Here is a 23,750-nt window from a genome sequence, read left to right on the forward strand (position 1 = left end):
TTATTCTGTTCAGTCTAGAAGAGAGAAAAACAAGGAGCAAAGGATAAAAAATTCACTCTGAACTGTACCAAAAAAGGGGAGGGGAGGACAAAGTTCTCTCTATTCTACGAGAGCATATATATAACCAGACAAAAGGAAAAACTTCTCGATTATTAGAATCTGTTAAGTCTTGAAATAGATTATCATGTAATACCAAAATGAGGTTCTCATCCTTCCAAAGCTTTAAGGCCTGCTACCCTCTGAAAACAAGGATTAGAGAGGATGAACATGAAGATGACCTTCTCTGTTTAAGATTTTGTGACCTTCAAGCCACATCCCGGCAATATTTATAAATCTTTTTTTTTTTTTAAAGTCATTTTTTTTTTTTTTTAAAGATTTTATTTATTCATTTGAGTGAGAGAGAGAAAGAGCACAAGAGGGGGAGCAGGAGAGGGAGAAGCAGACTCCCTGCCGAGCAGGTAGCCCGATGCGGGACTTGATCCCGGGACTCCAGGATCATGACCTGAGCCGAAGGCAGTCGCTTAACCAACTGAGCCACCCAGGCGCCCAATCCCGGCAATATTTAAACAGTGAAAAGTAGTGACTTCAAACAACTGCTTCTGCACTTGTGAACACACACCAAGAATTTGATAAAGGTGTACAACTCTCAATCCAGTAATTCTTGTTTTTAAGGAAACAATTAGATGTGCAGAGACTAATAATCACATTACTCATTGCAACGTTAATTATTTTAGCAAGAAGATGGAAATCTCCTAAATGTCCAATATTCCAGGAAGGGTAAAATGAACACCGGTACACCCATACACTGGATTGCAATAGAGCCATTAAAACTTGTCTTTTTAGGGGCGCCTGGCCGGCTCAATCAGTAGAGCGTGCGACTCTTGATCTTGGGGTTGTGGGTTCGAGCCCCACGTTGGGTGCAGAAATTACTGAAATAAATAAAACTTTTTTTTTTAATGGTCTTTTTAAGCAATGGGGGAAACAAATAAAAATAACTACAAAGAGCTTTAATGATATGGAAAATTTTTCTGATAATGATTTTTAAGAAAAAAAAGAATAGGTAGAATTCAAACATGCGCATCTTACAGTCATGTCGCCTAAATCAAATGCGATGCTTCGAGGTACAACCCACAAGATGACACCTACAAAAGAAACATAAAACCTCCCAAAGTACTAAATAATGATAAAGCTCTTTACTACTTTTTTTTTTTGAGAAAGCAGCAAAAGGGGAATTACACAGCATAATACACACCAAGACTCCCTAAAGGCCTTTGTATACATTATCTTTTCCCCAAACCTCTCTTCTCGCCTCACCACTGAGTCACCCAGATGCCCTAGACTTACATTTTTATAAAATAAAATTAAGAATGTAGCCATCAGGGGGCGCCTGGGTGGCTCAGTGGGTTAAGCGTCTGCCTTCGGCTCAGGTCATGATCCCAGGGTCCTGGGATGGAGTCCCGCATCAGGCCCCCTGCCTGTGCGCTCTCTCTCTCTCAAATAAATAAAATCTTTAAAAAAAAAAAAAAAAAAAAAGAATGTAGCCATCATGTCAAATGTTATAAAATTTCTACACATTTATTCAATTTCCATAAATAATTTTGTTTCAAACCAGTTCTCAAACTGGCACTGGTTCTCGGACCACACTTTGAGTAGCAATGCTTTAAGATACACACTGAGAAACACTTAGCCCCACTAAAAATACTATAAAAAAATGAAACATAAAAATTATTTAAATGAATTGTGAAGAAAGCTTTTCATAAAATTTAAATGCAAATTTTTTCATGGAAAAACCGTTAGAGTTAGCATAATTCCATTTAGAATAGCTATCTTAAAAACATGCAATCGGAGTGGGGTTAAACCATCCCAGTGTCTAAATTACATCACACCTATTTCTCCTCTGATGTCTGATTTTTTTTTTTTAAAGATTTTTATTTATTTATTTATTTATTTGAGAGAGAGAGAGAGAAACAGCATGAGAGGGGATAGGGTCAGAGGGAGAAGCAGGCTTCCCACCGAGCAGGGAGCCCGATGCGGGACTCGATCCCGGGACTCCGGGATCATGACCTGAGCCGAAGGCAGTCGCTTAACCAACTGAGCCACCCAGGCGCCCTGATTTTATTTTTTTTTAAAGATTTTATTTATTTATTTGACGGAGAGAGGGAACACAAGCAGGGGGAGTGGGAGAGGGAGAAGCAGGCTTTCCTGCAGAGCAGGGAGCCTGATGCGGGGCTCGATCCCAGGACCCTGGGATCATGACCTGAGCGGAAGGCAGACACCCAACGACTGAGCTACCCAGGCGCTCCGCTGATGTCTGATTTTAATGCTGAGTTTTTATTAGGGAATATATGTCTGAAGGAAAATCTAATACATTCAAATTCTAACACACTACACAAACAATCCAAAAAAGAACAGATAATTCAACTATCTGTTATACTGTTTTAGAATTAATCCTTTATCTTCTAAAATATTGGGATACCACTGACTCTATTAATTCTAAGAGCTGAAATTGAAACATTAAAAAAAGGAAGCCACTCTATTTAAAGATCAAGCTGGAAAAGACACAGAAGAAAATCTAATTTTTCCTTCCAAGAGAAAGATGGAAGGTGGCCTAAAACAAGATATTCCCTGAAAAGTAGATCTAATGATGTAACCAATGAACTGAAAGTAAAATGTACTGTAAATATACTGTAAAGTGGATGAAGTGAGTAAAAATACAGTGGGTTATGCAAAATCTAAATCACCAAAGTTGCTCAACAGCCCTGTCAAGCACACACCCAGAATCTCAGGTTCTGGCCACAACAATGTATTTTTTAATAGATGAAACCTTCCCACCAAAAACAACTGTAAAACTATATAAAACTACAACTGACCCTTGGGTTAACACAGGTTTGAACTATGCAGGTCCACTTATATGTAGATTTTTTTCAATAAATACAGTACAGTACTGCGAATGCATTTCTCTTCCTTATGATTTTCATAACATTTTCTTTTTTCCAGCTTACTTTACTGTAAGGATAGAATATACATTACACATAACTTAATCAACTATATTATTAGTAAGGCTTCTGGTGAAAGTAGGCTGTTTTAGGGGAGTCAAAAGTTATATGTGGATCTCCAACTGCATGTGGGGCACAGCGCCCCAACCCCCACACTGTTAAAAGGGTCAACTGTACATAAAAGTGGAAAAATATATATATAAAGCAGTCTGAAGCCACTGAAGAACCCTCATGGAAAGGATTTAAGGAGTTGGAATCTTTTAGAGAAGGGAAGCACATTAAGGAGGACCCAAGCTGAACACAGTGGTCTTGCTAGCATAAGAAGCCAGACATTTGGAGCTGCCGAAGCAGCTGACACTGAAGGATAAAACTCTGCAGAGTAGGTTAGATGTCTGACTCTTAATTTCGGCTCAGGTCCTGATCTCCGGGGTTGTGGGATCAAGGCCCCCGGTTAGCTCCGTGCTTGGCAGGGAGTCTGCTTGAGATTCTGTCCCTCTGCCCTCCCCCCACCGCACTCACATGCATATGCATACACTACTCTCTCAAATAAATAAATACTAAAAAAAAAAACCTCTGCAGAGGAGAAAACCAAGGAAAAATGAGCCAAAAAAGTTTCTGTTCAAGCTCCTCTGAAGACCTTAGCAGACCCTTAAGCTGTGCATGAACAGGATGGAACCCCAAGAAACACAGCAGGAGAGGCGCCTGGGTGGCTCAGTCGTTAAGCGTCTGCCTTCAGCTCAGGTCATGATCCCAGGGTCCTGGGATCCAGCCCCGCGTCGGGCTCCCTGCTCAGCGGAGAGCCTGCTTCTCCCTCTGCCTCTGCCTGCCACTCTATCTGTGCTCTCTCTCTCTGTGTCAAATAAATAAATAAAATCTTAAAAAAAAAAAAAAAAGAAACACAGCAGGAGAGTGGCTAGGAGGCAGAAGATTCTCACTCCACAGCTCTGGGGAGAAAGAGGTTGTAGTTCAAGTCGTGAAAAGGAGGTAAAGGTCTTCAAAAACACTACAGCAAGATTCTTAGCAGTGCTGAAACCTCAGAAGAGCCACCCACTAGGGATACAGGCCACAATCTAGGAGTAAGTAGAAAGTGGAAACAAGGGGCACCTGGGTGGCTCAGTCATTAGGCGTCTGCCTTCGGCTCAGGTCATGGTCCCAGGGCCCTGGGATCGAGCCCTACATCGGGCTCCCTGCTACATGGGAAGCCTGCTTCTCCCTCTCCCGCTCCCCTTGCTTGTGTTCCCTCTCTCGCTGTGTCTCTGTCAAATAAATAAATAAAATCTTTAAAAAAGAAAAAGAAAGAAACAAAGAAAGTGGAAACAAACTAGACTTAACATAGCATAAAACTAACCCATGGCAGATTTAGGTGATCCTCCAAAATTATCTGCCTGCCAGAAGATAAAATAACCCTCTTTGGAAGAAGGTAACAATACCAAAGCCTCCAGAATTTTCCATCCATAATGTCCAACATACAATCAAAAATTATAAAACGCGGGACGCCTGGGTGGCTCAGTCAGTTAAGTGTCTGCCTTCAGTTCAGGTCATGATCCTGGGGTCCTGGGATGAAGCCCCACGTCAGGCTCCCGGTTCAGTGGGGAATCTGCTTCTTCCTCTACCTCTCCCCCCTGCTTGTGCTCTCTCTCTCTCTGTCAAATAAATAAATAAAATCTTTTCTAAAAAATTATAAAACTCTAAAAACAGAACCAAAATACCACAAGGGAGGTGGTAGGAGAAGACAATAAAAGAGACCTACAGGGGCGCCTGGGTGGCTCAGTCGGTTAAGCGGCTGCCTTCGGCTCAGGTCATGAACCCGGGGTCCTGGGATCGAGCCCCATGTCCGGCTCCCGGCTCGGCAGACAGCCTGCTTCTCCCTCTCCCTCTGCCTGCCACTCTGCCTATTTGTGCTCTCTCTCTGTCAAATAAATAAATAAAATCTTAAAAAAAAAAAAAAAAAAAGAGACCTACAGGTAAATCAGATACTTGAGAAAGGGTTTTAAAGTAGTTATGATCAATATAGTCAAGAAAATAAAGGAAAAGATATAGAATTTCCATCAGAGACATGGAATCCCTGGTGCTAAACACCATTACAAATTTAATAGGAGCAAAAAAAAAAAAAAAAAAAAGCGCCTGGCTGGTTCAGTCAGTAGAGCACGTGACTCTTGATCTTGGGGTCTGAATTCAAGCCCCACATTGGGAGTAGAGCTTACTTACAATAAATAAATCGATAGGTAGATACATAGATAGATACAAAGATAGATACAAATAATAAAAAAATTTTAAAAAGCAAAACTAAATATATTTTGTTTCCAGACAAACAAAATCTGAGATAATTCACTAAGACCAGGTTCACAAGAAATACTAAAGGAAAATCTTCAACATGAAAAAAAAAAAAAAAAAGATCCTAGATAAAGGCAAAGCAAAGAATTTCAGGATGAATCAAAGAGCCAGAAAGGTTAACTATGTGATAAATATAAATGAATACTGACTGGCTAAAATAATAACAATAACATCTTAGGGATTTAAAACTTAGGAAGAAGTAAAATATAACATCAATAGCACAAAAGGCAGGAGTAGATATATGGAGTGAAACTGCTATAAAGTTCTTGTATTGTTTTGGAAGTGGTAAAAGTACAAATTTAATAATTTTATTTTTTTTAAGATTTTTATTAATTTTAGGGAGAAAGAGCACAAGCCCACGTGCATGAGCAGAGGGAGGGGCAGAGGAAGAGAGAGAATCCCAAGCAGACTCTGGACTCAGTGGGGAGCCTGAGCAGGGCCCCATCCCACGACCCTGAGATCACGACCCAAGCCAAAACCAAGAGTCAGACACTCAACTCAATGAGTCACCCAGGCACCCCACAGATTGTAGTAATTTTTAAAAGATGTATATTGTTGGGGTGCCTGGCTGTCTGAGTCAGTGGAGCTGACTGGCTTAATTGGTAGAGAATGTGACTCTTGATGTCAGGGTTGTGAGGGTGAGCCCCACACTGGGTATAGAGATTACCAAAAATAAAGTCTTTAAAGGCATACCTCACTGACTCAGTCAGAAGAGCATGCAACTCTTGATCTTGGGGTCATGAATTTGAGCCCCACGTTGGGTGTAGAGATTACCTAAATAAATAAAACTTGGGGCACCTGGGTGGCTCAGTTGCTTAAGCGGCCAACTCTTGATATCTACCAGCTCAGGTCATGAACTCAGGGTTGTGAGATTAGGCCTCACATCAGGCTCTGTGCTGGGCATGGGTCTGCTTAAGATTCTCTCTGCCCCTCCCCCGCCACATGTGCACATGCTCTCTCTCTCTCAAATAAATAAATAAATAAATAAAATTTTCTTTAAATAAATAAGACTTAAAAAAATATGTAGAGCTAAAACTGATAGAACTGAAAGAAATATAGACAGCTCCACAATTAAACTTGGAGACCTCATTATTTCTTTCACAGTAAATGACAAATAGACCCCCCCACACACAAAAGCAGTAAAAAGGGAAGAACTGAACAATGCTATCAACCAACTTGACCTAACTGACATTTATAGAACAGTACACCTGAAAACAACTGAATACATGTTCTTTTCAAATACAAATGGAAGAACTACCATAAAGATTATACTCAACATTTGAATAAAGACCTAAAGGAAAAAAAAAAAGATTATATTCTGGGCTATGAAATAAACCTCAATAAATAGAAAATGAATGACATCATACAAAGTAAAATCTGAAGACAAGGGAATTAAACCAGAAATCAGTAAAAGAAAGATAGCTGGAATTCTCCAAACTATAGATTTCTAAAGATTTTTTTTTTTCTTTTTTTGACAGAGAGAGAGACAGCAAGAGAGGGAACACAAGCAGGGGGAGTGGGAGAGGGAGAAGCAGGCTTCCCGCGGAGCAGGGAGCCCAATGCGGGGCTCGATCCCAGGACCCTGGGATCATGACCTGAGCCGAAGGCAGACGCTTAATGACTGAGCCACCCAGGCGCCCCCAAACTACACACTTCTAAATAACCTGTATGCCAAAGAAGATATCCCAAAGGGATTAGAAAATGTTGTCAACTGAAGTCAATGAAATACAACACATCATAATCTGTGGGGCAAACCTAACACAAGTGTTTAAAGGGAAATTGATATATTAAATACTATTATTAAAATATTTAATAAGTCTGGGGCACCTGGGTGGCTCAGTCAGTTAAGCATCAGACTTCAGCTCAGGTCATGATCTCAAGGTCCTGGGATGGAGCCCCACATCGCTGAGCACAGAGCCCGCTTAAAATTCTGTCTCTCCCTCTGACCCGCCCCTAACTCACATGTGCCCACGTGCACGCTCTCTAAAATAAATAAATAAAATCTTAAAAAAAAAAATACTAGGGCGCCTGGGTGGCTCAGTTGGTTAAGCGACTGCCTTCGGCTCAGGTCATGATCCTGGAGTCCCGGGATCGAGTCCCGCATCGGGCTCCCTGCTCAGCGGGAAGCCTGCTTCTCCCTCTCCCACTCCCCGTTTGTGTTCCCTCTCTCGCTGTGTCTTTCTCTGTCAAATAAATAAATAAAATCTTAAAAAAAAAAAAAAAAATACTAAAGGAATATTATAAAAACCTTTATGCCAAGGTTTCCACAAGTTGGATGAAACAAATACCCTGCAAGACACCTGCTGTCAAAGCTCACTCAAGAACAAGTAGATAATTGAACAGCCCTGTATCTGCTAAAGAAACCGAGTTCAGGGGTGCCTGTGTGGCTCAGTCAGTTAAGCATCTACCTTTGGCTCAGGTCATGATCCTGGAGTCCTGGGATTGAGTCCCACATTAGGCTCCCTGCTCAGTGGGGAGTCTGCTTCTGCCCCTCCCCCTGCTCCTTTTCTCTCTCTCCCTGTCTCTAACTCATTCTCTCTCTCTCAAATAAATAAATAAAATCTGAAAGAAAGGAGGGAAGGAGGGAGGGAAGGAAGGAGGGAGGGACTGAGTTCATAATTAAAAACGCCTACAAAGAAAACTCCAGGCCCAGATGGCTTCACTGGTGCATTCAACAATACATTTAAGGAAGAAATACCACCAATTCACAGACACTTCCAAAAATAAAACCATGAAAAACACAAAACAAAAAGAAGAGAGAACACTTCCCAACTCACTTTATGAGGTCAGCATGACCCTAATACCAAACCATGCAAAGAATACAAGAACACTATCCGCCACAGGTACAAGAATCCTTAAAATATTAGCAAATCAAATCCAACAATATATAAAAAGGGTAATATATCATGATCAAAAGGTGTGGTGTACCCCAGAAATGCAAAAGTGCTTTGAAATTTGAAAATCAATCAATATAATTCACCACATCAACAGACCAAAAGCAGAAACAAAAGATAATCTCAATAGATGCGGAAAAAGCTTTTAACCAAATATAACATCAATTCACCACAAAAACTCTCAGCAACCAGGAACAGTAGAGAACATCCTCAATCCAATGACAACCTCCAGCCCCACGGTGGAAGACTGAGCACACTCCCCTGAGGTCAAGAGCAAAGGAAAGATGCCTGCTCCCACCACTTCCCAAGGCTGAACTGAAGGTCCTCTCCAGCACAGAGCGAAGCAGGATGGATAAATGGAGAGGAAGAGGAAGACGGAGGGAGACAAAGAGGGAAGAAGAGGAAGAAAGAGAAAGTAAGAAAGCAAAGACTTACAAGCTGGAAAGGAAGGCAAAAAAACCTTTTGTTCACAGATCACATCTTTTTCTCTGTAAGGAATTGCTAAAGATCTACCAAGTATATACAGCTAATAATGGACTTATAGCAAGGTCACAAGATAGACCAATACACCCAAGTACACTTATCTATAGATTAGCAATGAACAATTGGAAGTTGAAAAGAAAAACTCATATTAGCATAAAAGAAGAAATATTTAGGTGTTTCACAAATCTAAACAAATAGGTGGAAAATGTATATGTAAAGAACTACAAAATATTGCTGAGAGAAATTTTAACAGATCTAAATAGACAGATCTTGTTCATGGATAGTAGACTCAATATTGTTAAGATGGCCACTTTCCCAAATTTATCCACAGATTCATTACCAATCAGTATTCCAGCAGCTATTTTTTTTAAGATTTTATTTATTTATTGACACAAAGAGAGAGAGAGAGAGAGCACAAACAAGGGGAGTGGCAGGCAGAGGGAGGGGGAGCCCGATACGCGGGGCTCCATCCCAGCATCTGAAGATCATGACCTGAGCCGAAGGCAGACACTTAACCGACTGAGCCAGCCAGGCGTCCCCAGCAGGTATTTTTGAAGAAAATGACAAGCCAATTCTTAAATTTACATGGAAATGCAATGGACCTATAATAACCCAATAACCTTGTTTTTAAAAAAAAAAAAAAAGGATATGGGGCACCACGTCGGGCTCTCTGCTCCGCAGGGAGTCTGGCTCTCCCTCTCCCTCTACCCTCCCCCCCACCTGTGTGCATGCACGTGTTCTGTCTCTAATAAATAAAATCTTAAAAATATATATATTAGGGCACCTGGGTGGCTCAGTCGGTTAAGTGTCTGCCTTCAACTCAGGTCATGATCCCAGGATCCTGGGATCAAGTCCAGCATCGGGCTCCCTGCTCAGTGGGGAGTCTGCTTCTCCCCACCTTGTGTTCACTCTCTCTCTTTCACTCTCCCTCTCAAATAGATGAATAAAATCTTAAATATATATATATATACACATACAAAATATATATACACACATATATATGTATATATACACATATATGTACATATATATATATTTTAAAAACAGGATAAGGTAAAGACCTACCTGATCTTGACACTTACTGTGAAGTTATACGGATCAAACCAGTGTAGTTTTGGTGAAAGGTCAGACACATAGATCAATGGACAGAACAGAGTCCAGAAAAGACCCCACACTAATATGGCCAGTGAGTTTTTCACAGGTGCAAAGGTAATTTAATGGAGAAAGGAATCTTTTCCAAAAATCATGCTGAAATAAACATCCACATGCAAAAAAGAATCTCAAATATGCCTCACACGATACAAAAATTAACTCAAAATGGATCATATACCTAAACAGAATATGTAAAACCATACAACTTGCACAAAAGAATCTCTGTGACCTTGGATTGGGCAGAGTTCCTTTTTTTTTTTTTTAATGCTCTACACCCAACATGGGGCTTGAACTCCCAACCCCAAGGTCAAGAGTCACACGCTCCACCAACTGAGCCAGCCGGGCGCCCCAGGATTAGGCAGCATTCCTTGATATGACACCAAAACCATATTCCATAAAAGTAAAACCTGAAGTATCTCCCCATACCTAACACTAAAACAATCTGAGCAAAATAAATAATGACACCATTGCACTGTAACTCAAATAATAAAATAAATACCCATGAGTCCACACTCACATAAAAACTGAATAAATAAACGAGGAAGAAGGACAGCTCTTCTTTATAGAAAATCCCAATTACTAGATGTAGAAGGAATGAAAGGAATAAAAAAATTAGAACAACACAGTAATAATTCTTGCAGGCAATCCACCAATGGATGCTAAAATTAGTGGGGAAAAGTTTGAGGAGAAACAGGATACATGCATAGTTTTAATGTATCTTCTGCAAGGAGTGCCTGGGTGGCCCGGTCAGTTAAGCATCTATCTGACTCTTGATTTCGGCTCAGATCACGATCTCAGGGTCATGGGATAGAGCCCCGAGTCTGGCTCTGTGATCAGTGGAGAGTCTGCTTGGGATTCTCTTTCCCTTTCCCTCTGCCCCTCCACCCCCTCTCTAAAATAAATAAGTAAAATATTTTTTTAAAAAATAAGGTATCTCCTGCAAGATATGTACTAATTACAAAAGGAATAAGGGCATATAACAGAATAATGATCAAACATTTCACCAAAAATGATCTACAAGTGGCCAATAAACACATGAAAACATGCTCTACATTACTCTTCCTTAGAGAAATGCAAGTTCAAACCGCAAGGAAATACACCTACTAAAATGGAGAAAATGTAAGCATCTGGCAACTACTGGAAAGGACGCGGATCAGTTGTGAATCTCACACCCACTGGTGGGAGTGTAAAATGGTACAGCTGCTTTGGAAAATGGGTCAGCAGTTCCTCATAAAGCCCCGGAAATGTCCCTCCTAGTGATTTACCCAAGAACAATGAAAACTTGTGTCCATCAAAGGCCTATATGTGAATGTATAGAGCAGCTTCAGGCAAAACCTGGAAACAACCCAAACGTCCATCAACTGGTGAACCAGTAACTGGTGGTGTGTCTGTGGGATGGAACACTACTCAGCAATGAGAAGAACAAATGCGAATGAGTCTCCAAAGCATCGTACCAGGCAAAGACAGTTGCATACTGTACGTGAGCACGGGCAGGACACTGCAGAGAGAACCACACGGACGCAGTGAGGTGGCAGACGAGACCGGGCTGAGAACGAAAGCCTGCAACGGGCAATGAGAGAGCTTTCGGGGTGAGAGAAATATCCCATATGCTGATGGTGGCGGCAGTTATAGAACTGTATTACATGTTTCAAAACTCACTGGGTACATTTCATTGAATGCAAATTATATTTCAATAAATATGACAGTAAGAAACAACATGAATCTCCACATTACTAACAGAATAAAGAAGAAACACTGTATGATCATCTTAATAGAGACAGAAAAGCACTAGCACAATTCAATACATGATAAAACTCTGAAAATTAGGAAAAGAACTTCCTTAATTTGATACAACATATCTATAAAAAGGTGGGGCGCCTGGGTGGCTCAGTCGGTTAAGCCTCTGCCTTTGGCTCAGGTCATGATCCCGGGGTCCTGGGATAGAGTCCCACATCGGGCTCCTTGCTCAGCAGAGAGTCTGCTTCTCCCTCTCCCTCTGCCCCTCCCCCTGCTCATGCTCACTCTCTCTCTCTGTCAAATAAATAAATATAATCTTTAAAAAAAATGTATCTACAAAAAGTCTACAACTCTCTCATGCATAACAAGGAATTCAGAGGCGCCTGGCTGGCTGTTAAGCATCCGACTCTTGATTTCGGCTCAGGTGGTGATCTCAGGATCATGAGATTGAACCCCATGTCAGGCTCCATGCCCAACAGGGAGTCTGCTCTAGAATCTCACTCTCTCTCCCTCTGCCCCTCCACCTCCCCACTTCTAAAAACAAAACAAAACCCCAAAAAACAAGAATAATACGGAGTGCCTTCCCCCAAGTTCAGACGAAATGTGCATGATCACCACTAGTATTTGCAATAAGAAAAAGAAATCACAGGGGCACCTGGCTGGCTCAGTCCATTAAGCATCTGCCTTCAGCTCAGGTCAAGATCTCAGGATCCTAGGATCCAGCCCTGCATGGGCTCCCTGAGTAGGGAGCCTGCTTCTCCCTCTCCCTCCGCCCCTCCCCTGATCATGCTTGTGCTCTCTCTCTCTCTCAAGTAAATAAATAAAATTTTAAAAAGAAAGAGAGAAAGAATGGAAGGAAGGAAGGAAGGAAGGAAAAAAAAGAAATCACAAGGGGTGCCTAGGTGGCTCAGTCAGTTAAGCGTCTGCCTTCAGCTCAGGTCATGATCTCAGGGTCCTGGGATCAAGCCCCGAGTCAGGCTCCCTGCTCCGTGGGGAGCCTGCTTCTCCCTGTCCCACTCCCCCTGCTGGTGTGCTCACTTGCTCTCACTCTCTCTCTCTCAAATAAATAAATAAAATCTTTAAAAAAATTGAAATCACAGGTGCTCGCTGTAAAACCATTTTTTAAGCTGAATAAAATCTTTATTCATTTGTCTGTATGTGTTATAATTCACAATAAAAAATACAGTATTTCAAAAAAATTTCAGAAGGCCTAATCCTATGACCTAACAATTCACCCAACAAAAATCAAATGCAGATGTTCACCCAAAGATCTGTGTAGAATGTTCACAGAAGCACCATTCAGAGTAGCCTCCAACTAGAAACAATCCTAATGCCCATCAAGAGTTGAATGAAGGGCACCTGAGTGGCTCAGTCGGTTAAGCGTCTGCCTCCGGCTCAGGTCATGATCCCAGGGTACTGGGATCGAGCCCCAGGTCGGCTCCCTGCTCAGTGAGGAATCTGCTTCTCCCTCTCCCTCTCCCACTCCCCCTCTCGTGGTCTCTCTCTCAAGCTCTCTCTCAAATAAAATCTTAAAAAAAAAAAAAAGTTGAACGGATACAGAAAATGTTGAATACTCAAACAACAGAATACTAGACAGCAATGAAAATGAACCATCTACAATCAACAGCGTGGGCCAATTTCATAAATGCAACAAGATGAGTGGAAAAATGCAGTCACTAGGCATACAAACACCGGATTCCACTCATATGAAGTACAAAACAGGCGAACCAAACTGGGCTGCCAGAAGTCAGCGTAATGGCCCCCACGGGTGAGGTGCTGGTAATAACTGAAAGGGACAACTGAGGGAACAGGGAATACTCTGTTTCTTGATCTGGTTGTTGGTTGCACGGGTGTCTTCAGTCTCCGAAAATTCAAGGAACTACGATATCTTAGGACACATGCAGTTTTCTACATATTATACTTTATATCATATTTCAATAAAGAGGATCTTTAATTACAAAAGAAGAAAAGAGAAAGAAAGCCTACCCATTGGAATGAAGAGTCCACCGTCCTCTGTCTCATCCTCAGCTTGCGGAGCCAGAGTCCCGAATGGCTTTTCCTGAGGACAGGCACAGATACCTGGCTGAGGGGACTTCCCAGGCTGGGCTCCTGGTTTTGCAGAGTGGCTGCCTAACGGCAGCGAAGGTATCGCCCCTCCAGAGTGCAACTGAGGTTTTCCTGGAAGAATCACAAGTATTGCTCCACACTTTGCCCATTATCAATCATACCAGGTTATAAAAATCAGCATTTGGTTATAAAGTCCTTTATAGATGGGTAACTTCTTTAATGATGCATACACCATATAGGCATTCTCCTCTCACTTACAGGGTCCTAAGAAATCAAAAGCTCAGTTCCAACGTACTCACCTATGTCAGGGTGTTGAACTACATAATGGCTATGGTCTCCTACTTTTTTTTTTTTCCCTCTTAATTTTAAGCAGGCTCCACTCCCAATATGGGGCTTGAACTCATGACCCTGAGATTAGGAGTCACACACTCTACCGACTGAGCCAGCCAGGCACCCCAAGGTCTTTCTACTTCTAATATGCTTTGAGTTATGCATTTTTTTCCTATGGAGAAATGAGAACCATAATTGTGGGGTGGGGTCTGTTATAGTCCTGATGACAAAGGGACATTTTATACAGACAACCATTAATACCGCATTTAACCCACTATAAGTGATATCCATTATAAATGTCCTGAACTTTCTGACTCTATAAATTCTACAGAGCATTAGAGTAAAAATCACCGTAAAATTATCAATACACGGTTCTACAGTTCCTCAGACAACTTTCCCCTCTTCACCTCTACTCTTAAGGAGTGCTATCTTTCTTCTGGGGAAGATGGGGCATTTAAAAAAGCAAGGATGGGGTGCCTGGGTGGCTCAGTCGTTAAGCGTCTGCCTTCCGCTCGGGTTATGATCCCAGGGTCCTGGGATCGAGCCCCGCATAGGGCTCCCTGCTCAGCGGGAAGCCTGCTTCTCCCTCTCCCACTCCCCCTGCTTGTGTTCCCTCTCTCGCTGTGTCTCTCTGTCAAATAAATAAATAAAATCTTTAAAAAAAAAAAAAAGCAAGGAAACATTCATGCTGTAGCAAAAGTCGACACGAGAACCAACTTGTCATGGGGAGAACACAGGCAGAACAGGCGTGCTGAACAGTGACTGCTTGCTCCTGAGACAAGAACCTGGGGACAAGAGCAGAGGGAAAGGGTGCCCAACTTTTCACGGTGCGCTGTCGGCATCTATGAATTGTTTTCATGTCTGTGTATTACAGTCAAAACATGTTCAAAAAGAGATCAAATTATTTATCACTGAGCTCTATGCAGAGCAGCCCTTAGGCTGTGACCTGCTGTCTCATCGACACTGGGACTTTCAACCAGTGTAAACATGGTTTTAAATTGGACCATCCTCTCCCCCAACGGAGAAAAAAAAGCTTTAAAGAAGCCATGAATCAGTCCTGACTTGCATGTACTCTCAATCTTCTATGCTTCACTTCCAGAGCCCGTGAGTACTCCACAACATCAAAACGTCCCACGGCTTTGCCTTTCACAGGGACTGGACAAAGAGATCCCAAATCGGTCAAATCCAAAGTTGCTCTCAGCCAAATTTCTTAGAAAAGAGAACTTCAATAAACAGCATAGTGATCTCCTTCATCAACAATCTTGAACAAGTTGTACAATTAATGATGTCAACATTTTCAAAACTGAACCAACATAAAAGATTTTTTAAACAAACATGCCAGAAATTCACTTTGGTAGTTTCCATTGATACTTCTACTACCTAAAATGTATTTGGAACAACTCTAACACTGTCCGCACAGTTTACCAGCCATACAGAAAATGTTTTTCCTTTCTTTTAAGTTTTATTGATTTAAGTAATCTCTACACCCAACGTGGGGCTCAAACTCATGATCCTGAGATCAAGTCACACGCTCTTCCAACTGAGCCAGCCAGGCACCCCAAAAATGTTCCTTTTCAGTGACCACATCACATTGCTTCTCAATTTAACTCCCGTCTCAGAGCACCCCGCAGGAATCCCACTCTTCCTTTTCTGTATCCATGTGTTAGATGCTCAGAGCCCCTAGAAAGGGAAGCGGAGTAGGGTATGGCAGAGCAGGGGAAGCCTTACACAGAACACATCTGTAACCTATTTACTGCCAGCCTAAGAACTGTGAATTGATAACATGAAAATAATTAGCTGAGAACTGTACAACTAATTATAAGCTGAAATCTGCCTAAGTTAATCATTTATTTATTTTTTTAAAGATTTTATTTATTTGACAGAGAGAGAGAGAGACACCGAGAGAGGGAACACAAGCAGGGGGAGTGGGAGAGGGAGAAGCAGGCTCCCCGCTGAGCAGGGAGCCTGATGCGGGGCTTGATCCCAGGACCCTGGGACCATGACCTGAGCCAAAGGCAGACGCTTAACGACTGAGCCACCCAGGCGCCCCCTAACTTAATCATTTTAGAAGGCAAAGGAAAAGAAGCATAAGTAGAAATTAGGGTATATAAATCAATTTTAAAAGAACAATTAAAATTCTGACCAAAAAAAAGAGGGAGCGGTAGGGGTTAAAATTCTGTTAGAATACACACCAACACAAGTAAGGTTTAATCACTAGCACCTGCAGCCTAGAAACATGATTTCACAGAGTACCCACTGTAACAAAATGCTGATACAGTAGCCCCTGCCTATCCCCTGGGACACAGGTTCCAAAAGCTCCAGTGATGCCTGAAACTTCCCATAGTACTGAACCCTATATACACTGTTTTTTTCCTGTACGGACCTATGATAGTTTAATTTATAAATTCGGCAGTGAGATTAACAGTAACTAATAACAGAACAATTATTAACAGTGTACTGTAATAAAAGTTAAACAAATGTGGTCCCTCCCTCTCTCAAACTATCTTACTATCCTGTACTCACCCCTCTTCTTATGATGATGTGAGCTGATGTGATGCCTACATGGGGTGGTGAAGTGAGGGGAGGGCCATAGGCACAGTGACACAGCATTAGGCTACTACTGATCTGATAACGAGGTGAAGTCAGGATCACCTGCTTCCAGACTGAGGCTGACTACGGATAACTGAACTCACGGATAAGGGGGCACTACCACACTTCAAAATAACCCAGAGTTTTTTGGTTTTGTTTTTTTTCTACAAAACTGTAATACTACACGTTACTTAAAAGAAAGCAAAACAACAGGGGCGCCTGGGTGGCTCAGTCGTTAAGCGTCTGCCTTCAGCTCAGGTCATGATCCCAGAGTCCTGAGATCGAGCCCCGCATCGGGCTCCCTGCTCAGCGGGGAGCCTGCTTCTCTCTCTGCTGCTCCCCCTGCTTGTGCTCTCTCTCTGTCTCGACAAATAAATAAATAATAAAATCTTTAAAACAAAACAAATACACACTAATTTTCTTTTTTTTTTTTTTTTTTTAAGATTTTACTTTTAAGTAGTCTCTACACCCAACACAGGACTCAAACTTACAACCCGGAGATCAAGAGTTGCACACTCCCAAGAATGAGCTGGCCAGACGCCCCTACACTACATTTTAATGATTACTGTGCATAGTAAGATTTCTTTATTTTCTTCCTTAAACTTTTCATTATTCAAAATGCATACATATGGGGCGCCTGGGTGGCTCTGTTAAGCGTCTGCCTTCGGCTCAGGTCATGATCCCGGGGTCCTAGGATCGAGCCCCGCATTAGGCTCCCTGCTCGGCTGGAAGCCTGCTTCTCCCTCTCCCACCCCCCCTGCTTGTGTTCCCTCTCTCCCTGTGTCTCTCTCTGTCAAATAAATAAATAAAATCTTTTTTAAAAATGCATATATATGAATTTTCAATCTTCTTTCTTCCTTTCTGTTTTGTATGTTACATTTCTAGCCCGCAAAAAAAAAAAAAAAAAAAAAAAGGTACTGGGGGGGAAAAAGGATTCTGGATAGACACTCATAAGGTCCTTCTTTTACTGGTATTACAGCTCATTAAAAGTGCAAGGTGGTAGAATCCACTTTCAATTATCTAGCTTAAAGAAGGGGAGTTGTATTACAGATAATCCTAAACGACAAGTGTTTATTTTATTCACCTACACTTGGACATCTGTAAACTAACCATTGAAAACATCTCTAGATTCCACTCCTCAACAGCTGAGTGACTTTGAACCCCTAGTGAATTACCCATTCCTTCCATACGAGCACTGGAATCCTGTATCCTCTCCAGGTCCCCCACCTTCATGTCACAGACACAGCCAAGCTTGAAGAAGACCTGTCAGGGATCCCACTGCCCTTCTGGCCACATGTCCGTCCTCCTGCTGCAAAACAGCCAGTGCTGCTGTCATTCTCCCTCCAGAGTTCCATCATCTGCTCTCCTCGTCCCAGAAACTCTCCGGCGCCCCCTCTCAACCACCTCCAAGCTGCAAGCACAGCCTTCTTTCGGGCCCCATCATCCTTCTCTCTCCTTTGTCACTCGCTTTTTTTTTTTTTCTTTCTTTCTTTTTTTTTTTTTAAAGATTTTATTTATTTGACAGAGAGACACAGCAAGAGAGGGAACACAAGCAGGGGGAGTGGGAGAGGGAGAAGCAGGCTTCCCGCTGAGCAGGGAGCCCGATGCGGGGCTCGATCCAAGGACCCCGCGATCATGACCTGAGCTGAAGGCAGACGCTCAACGACTGAGCCACCCAGGCGCCCCCTTTGTCACTAACTTTTATTTATTTATTTTTTTAAAGATTTTATTTATTTATTCATGAGAGACAGAGAGAGAGAGGCAGAGGGAGAAGCAGGCTCCCAAGGAGCAGGGAGCCCGATGCGGGACTCGATCCCGGGACTCCAGGACCATGACCTGAGCCGAAGGCAGTCGCTTAACCAACCGAGCCACCCAGGCGCCCTGTCACTAACTTTTAAATCATGTGCCTTGGGGCGCCTGGGTGGCTCAGTCGTTGAGCGTCTGCCTTCGGCTCAGGTCCTGATCCCAGGGTCCTGGGATCAAGCCCTGCATTGGGCTCCCTGCTCGGCGGGAAGCCTGCTTCTCCCTCTCCCACTCCCCCTGCTTGTGCTCCCTCTCTTGCTGTGTCTTTCTCTGTCAAGTAAATAAAATCTTTTTAAACAAACAGACAAATAAATAAACAATGGGCCTTGTTCTCAGAGCTGTCCTCCTTCCTGACTTCTCCTATCATTTCTCTAGTTTTCCCTTCTCTGTCATCTTCCTCAGCCTAAGCTGGTCCCCTTTCTCCACATTCCTCTCCATGAAGAAGCACACCGAACACTCTGACTGTTTCTACTCCTACCTCTTACCCAACTTCAATCTCAGAGCTCTATTTTATCTTGATGGCCCCCACATCACACCTCGCACTCCTCATACCTAAAGCCCAACTCCTTTCCAACCCCCCCAACGCCTGAGCCACCACCCCCAGGACAGATCTCTTAAATGGTGTGAGGCTCCGAGCAAGATTAGTTCTTCCTTCGTAATGTCTCTAAGACACACCCTTTCTTCTCTCCCCACTGCCAATATCCCAGTCCAAGCCTTTGTAAGGTCTCAAGGGGAGAAGGGCAAGGCTCTGTGTCGTCTGCTTGCCTCCAGCTGCTCCAAATGAATTATGTGCTTATCTTGTCTTCCCAACTAGACTACAAGCTTTCTGAGGCAAGAACTGTGCCTTCTGCTTCTTTTATTTATTAACTGGCTATCACCTACAGGAAAAGTTCAAACGCTTGAGCATGAAAAACAAAGCCCTTCACAATCTAAACATAATCAACCGCTCTGAAGACATCTCTCACTTTTTCCAACCAACCATGTCACCATCCCCTTCGGCCTCTGCCTCGGTGCCTACTGCTCTTGGCCTACGATACCCCATGCCACCAACTGTCAAACTCTTATCCCTCAAGTCCTAAGGGTTATGTCATCTCTGTAGAGCCCCACCCAATGTCCCTTTACACTGCTGCCCCTCCTCCACAAGCCCCACTTCATGTTCATGTCCACCCACCAAATCACAAAAGGCCATACATAGTTCACCACTCCAGACACGAGAGAGTAAGAGAAAGAAAAGGATACAGAAGAGGATCTCGGAACGGGAGGGAGAAGAAAGTCTCCACCCATTCATAAACCTGACTGCTGACCCTTATGAGCAGTGCAGTTCCGATTCCATAGTGAATCAGTATCCCCGTCAGAAACACCGCTTCATAACTGAACTGCAGAGAGCACAGTGGCAAACTGGTGCGTCAAGGCAAACATGGCCTAACAACCGTTCATATCTTACCTCCTTCTTCCTTGACTTCTTCACTAGGCTCTCCTGAAAAAGGCTCCTTTGTAATAGGATGATCACCTCTGTCTTCTTGGGGAACAAGCCCAGGCCTGAGTGTCATCTTCTTCCCTCTCCTTGAGCCAGTGGCCTGGACTTTTCCTTTACCAATGTGTACATTAAGGGGCTGGGAAGACTCCAAGGAAGGTAGGGTGATTCCCTGAGAGATGGCCGCATCAGCAGCTTCTAAAACTGGTGCATTTGTGTCCTGGGCGAGCACCCTAGAACTCAAAGACGGATCCTCCACATCAAGCTGATTTCCAGCATCCTGAACGGACTCTATTTGGAGGCCAGCTGCTCTGCCATGACTCGGACCCCCAGAGAGTGACGCTGACCCCAAGTCTTTCACCTGGTCAGACGACGATTTAACGGCTGACTCCAGGTCTAGGTCCTCTTCCTCCCGGTTGCCCTGGTGCTGTGGGGACTCTGTCACCATAGTCCTTCTCTTCTTACAGGGCAACATTGTACAAGTCCCACTCCTCTTCCATCCTGAAAGGAGAAAAGCAAGTTCTCATCACCCTCATATTAATTAATGATAAGAGCATTTCTTCAAGTATCTTTCCACTTATTCATGTTCAGTCATGGACACAGTACACCAAATACACAATGTTCCGATGGGTGGGAGGTGAGAGACTGTGGTTAGAGTGTGGTGCTCAAACCCTAACTTCAGCGTACTAAGCAATAGCGCTTAGTACACTATCTTGGCTGAGTGATTTAACCTCTCTGATCTTGAGTTTCCTCCACTGTAAAGGATATTAACTGGGCTTACCTCATAGAGTTGTTGTAAAAATTAAACAGTAAGTGATTAGTAAATGTTGGTTACCATCACTACCATCAAGGAGGTAGAAAAGCATGATGCTGAGAGCAAACTGTGGAGTCAAACTCCATTTGTTTCCCAAATCACCTTCTCTCCAGCTTTGTGACCCTGCATAACTTAAACTGAACCTGTTTCTTCAGCTATAAAATGAAATGGGGACACCTGGGTGGCTCAGTCAGTTAAGCGTCTGCCTTCGGCTCTCAGGTCATGACCCCAGAGTTCTGGGATCGAGCCCTGACTCCAGCTCCCTGCTCAGTGGGGAGCCTGCTTCTCCCTCTGCCCCTCCCTCTGCTTGTGTTCTCTCACCCTCGATCTCTCTCTCAAATAAATAAATAAATCTTTTTTTTTTTTTTAAGATCAACCATTTTATTTATTTGTTTGTTTGCCAGAGAGAGAGAGACAGCGCACAAGCAGGGGGGAGCGGCAGGCAGAGGGAGAAGCAGGCTTCCTGCCAAGCAAGGAGCCCAATGCAGGACTCGATCCCAAGACCCCAGGATCATGACCTGAGCTGAAGGCAGATGTTTAACTGACTGAGCCACCCAGGCGTCCCAATAAATAAAATCTTTTTTAAAAATGTTTTTAAAAATGAAATAAAAATAGCATCTATGTCATTAGACAGCAATTTATTAGATCAATGTTTGCTATTGCTGTTTTCATGAACAGGTAGTTCCATTAACAGAAACAATCCAAAAGCAAAGTGTGGTTGTTTAAAAATGTTAAGCTATATTAACAGAAATTGTGTGTTGAAAACAAGAGTTCTACTATTCTTTATGCTATGTTACTTCTTGACTCTTGGCTTCTATTCCAGTTTTTCACAATTTAAGGGCAACACTAACCTAAGCTGGAGGGTATCTTTTATGTTCTTATAGCACCTCTTTGCAAAGCTCTTTTACAGTACTTTTTTTTTAAGATTTTATTTATTTATTTGAGAGAGAGAACACATGAGAGGGGGGAGGGTCAGAGGGAGAAGCAGACTCCCCGCCAAGCAGGGAGCCCGATGCGGGACTCGATCCCAGGACTCCAGGATCATGACCTGAGCCGAAGGCAGTCGCTTAACCGACTGAGCCACCCAGGCGCCCAATGAAACTTTATTTATTTGTTATTTTTTTATAAAGATTTTATTTATTTATTTGAGAGAGAGAGAATGAGAAAGAGAGCACATGAGAGGGGGGAGGGTCTGAGGGAGAAGCAGGCTTCCCGCCGAGCAGGGAGCCCGACGCGGGACTCGATCCCGGGACTCCAGGATCATGACCTGAGCTAAAGGCAGTCGCTTAACCAACTGAGCCGCCCAGGCACCCCTCTTTTACAGTATTTATCACTTTTGTCATTCTCTTGTCTGTCTCCTTCCCCCAAAACTATATGCTTTCTGAGGAAAAGGACTCTTCCAACTGGTACCCCCAGTACTTGGCAGGATCTGCCTATGGTATACTCAATGAATGTTTCCTGAAAAAACGAACAAATGAAAGAGGGCATGAACTTCCCATTTGGTGCTTATTCTATGCAGCATTTGGACCATGAGTTAAGCATTGGATGGAAGCTGATCGCATCTTTCTACCCAGAAAAACTTTACTCTTATAGAATAGGTTCAAGAATAAAGTAAGTTGCCTTGTACAACACTGAGTTCTTCCTCACTGACAATGCCCATCTACCAGGGTACTACACGAAAGCTTGGACTAGAGGACTAAGAAAGTTCTCTCTCAGAGTCTGAACTATAAGGTTATTTTAAAACTCCCCAATTCAGGGGCGCCTGGCTGGCTCAGTCAGAAGAGCGCAGGTACAACTCTTGCTCTCAGGGTTGTGAGTTCGAGCCCCACGTTGGGGACAGAGATTACTTAAATAAATAGATAATTTTTAAAAATAAAATAAACCTCCCTAATTCAGTCTCTCCAGGCAGCAGGAGAACCCCACCCCTGGCTCCAAACCAGTTTGTTTCACAAACACACACACCTATCAGGGGAAATCAGGTATCCTAACTCTGGCTTCTAATGCACACTGATTGGTTATTAAAGCTCAGTAAACACGTGAAGGTTCTGCTGATCCCGGTGAGGGATGGTGGAGAGCAGGGAAGAGGTGGGGTGGGAGCAGCCTGCACGGGTCCTACATTTCAGAGATGACAACTTGAGAAAAGAAAAAGAAGGACGGAGGCAGGCAGCTACCGTTCAGAGGCAGCAGCGTGCAGAGATGGGCCCCAGGCACTTCAAACGCAGCAGCTCTCTTAGGCCCCGGCTCCGGGAACTGGGGTCACACCAACGGGGGGAATGAATGCGACCCCGGGCAGCGCCAGCGCGGGCCCCTCCCGGGCACAGGTTCCAAAAGGGGGTCCTCACTGCGCTCCCCACCTCGGCGCCGAGCGGCGGCCCAGCTCCCCACGCCCAGCCCGGCACCGTCACGCACCCCGCGCTGACCCGACCCCTCTTCCCGCCCCACCGCACGCGCCCCGCCGCCCTCACCAGCCGGCCAGATCCCGCGGAAACCCAGCTTCGCTACCGCCGGAAGTCGGCCAACGGCAACGACGGACGTGCGCGCCCCCGAGCCGCGGTGCGCGCCGCCGGGCCGCCAATGAGCATGCGCCAGCCTCCGGGCGCCATGCTAGCTTGGGGCGGACGGAAGCCAGCGTGTCAGCTGTCGGCCCAAGAGTTTAAGTGCGATCCCTGGCTTTTTTCTGTCCGTGGAGCTGCCCTACTCTAAACAAAGCTGGGGGTTGCGATGCAGTGCTGTAGTTTGACAACCAGTCCTTCCCGCCGCAAGATACCTGGAATACGGGACCGAGGAAATGGCGAATTCATAAGATTGCAGAAAGAGGACTCCTTGGTTTGTACAAATAGTGCAGTTTCCCGAATAAAACGAAGGCAGTCTGGGACTCATCCCACAGTGATTACTCCTGTCTGTATAATACTCTTCATTCCACAAAATGCTTTCACTTACGTTATCATAGGTGATCTGATCTTCACAATGAACCCTGTGGGACAATGGCTGTTATACCTTCCAATTTACACAGAACAAATTTCGAGCTCAGCTGGGAGGGTGATTTCGCAAACACACAGCTATCAGGGGAAATCAGG

General features: G+C 43.7%; 1 protein-coding gene and 1 non-coding gene across 3 annotated transcripts in view; both read right to left on the reverse strand.

The window, feature by feature from the left end:
* GON4L (gon-4 like) overlaps positions 1-20,346 on the reverse strand; it is a 63,094-nt gene extending 42,748 nt beyond the window's left edge. For both annotated transcript variants that reach the window (XM_021682125.2, XM_044915860.1), the window contains exons 1-2: positions 19,830-20,346; positions 13,583-13,774 (exon numbers count right to left, since the gene is read on the reverse strand). In XM_021682125.2, coding sequence (XP_021537800.1) covers positions 13,583-13,774; positions 19,830-20,334 — 697 coding nt within the window. In that variant the 5' untranslated portion in view covers positions 20,335-20,346. The remainder of the gene's footprint in view (positions 1-13,582; positions 13,775-19,829) is intronic.
* TRNAR-CCU lies at positions 14,043-14,115 on the reverse strand. The gene has a single exon. It is a non-coding gene; the product is annotated as a tRNA-Arg (tRNA).
* Positions 20,347-23,750: the final 3,404 nt, after the last annotated feature.

Source organism: Neomonachus schauinslandi, chromosome 6, assembly GCF_002201575.2.
Source record: "Neomonachus schauinslandi chromosome 6, ASM220157v2, whole genome shotgun sequence".
Taxonomy (NCBI): domain Eukaryota; kingdom Metazoa; phylum Chordata; class Mammalia; order Carnivora; family Phocidae; genus Neomonachus; species Neomonachus schauinslandi.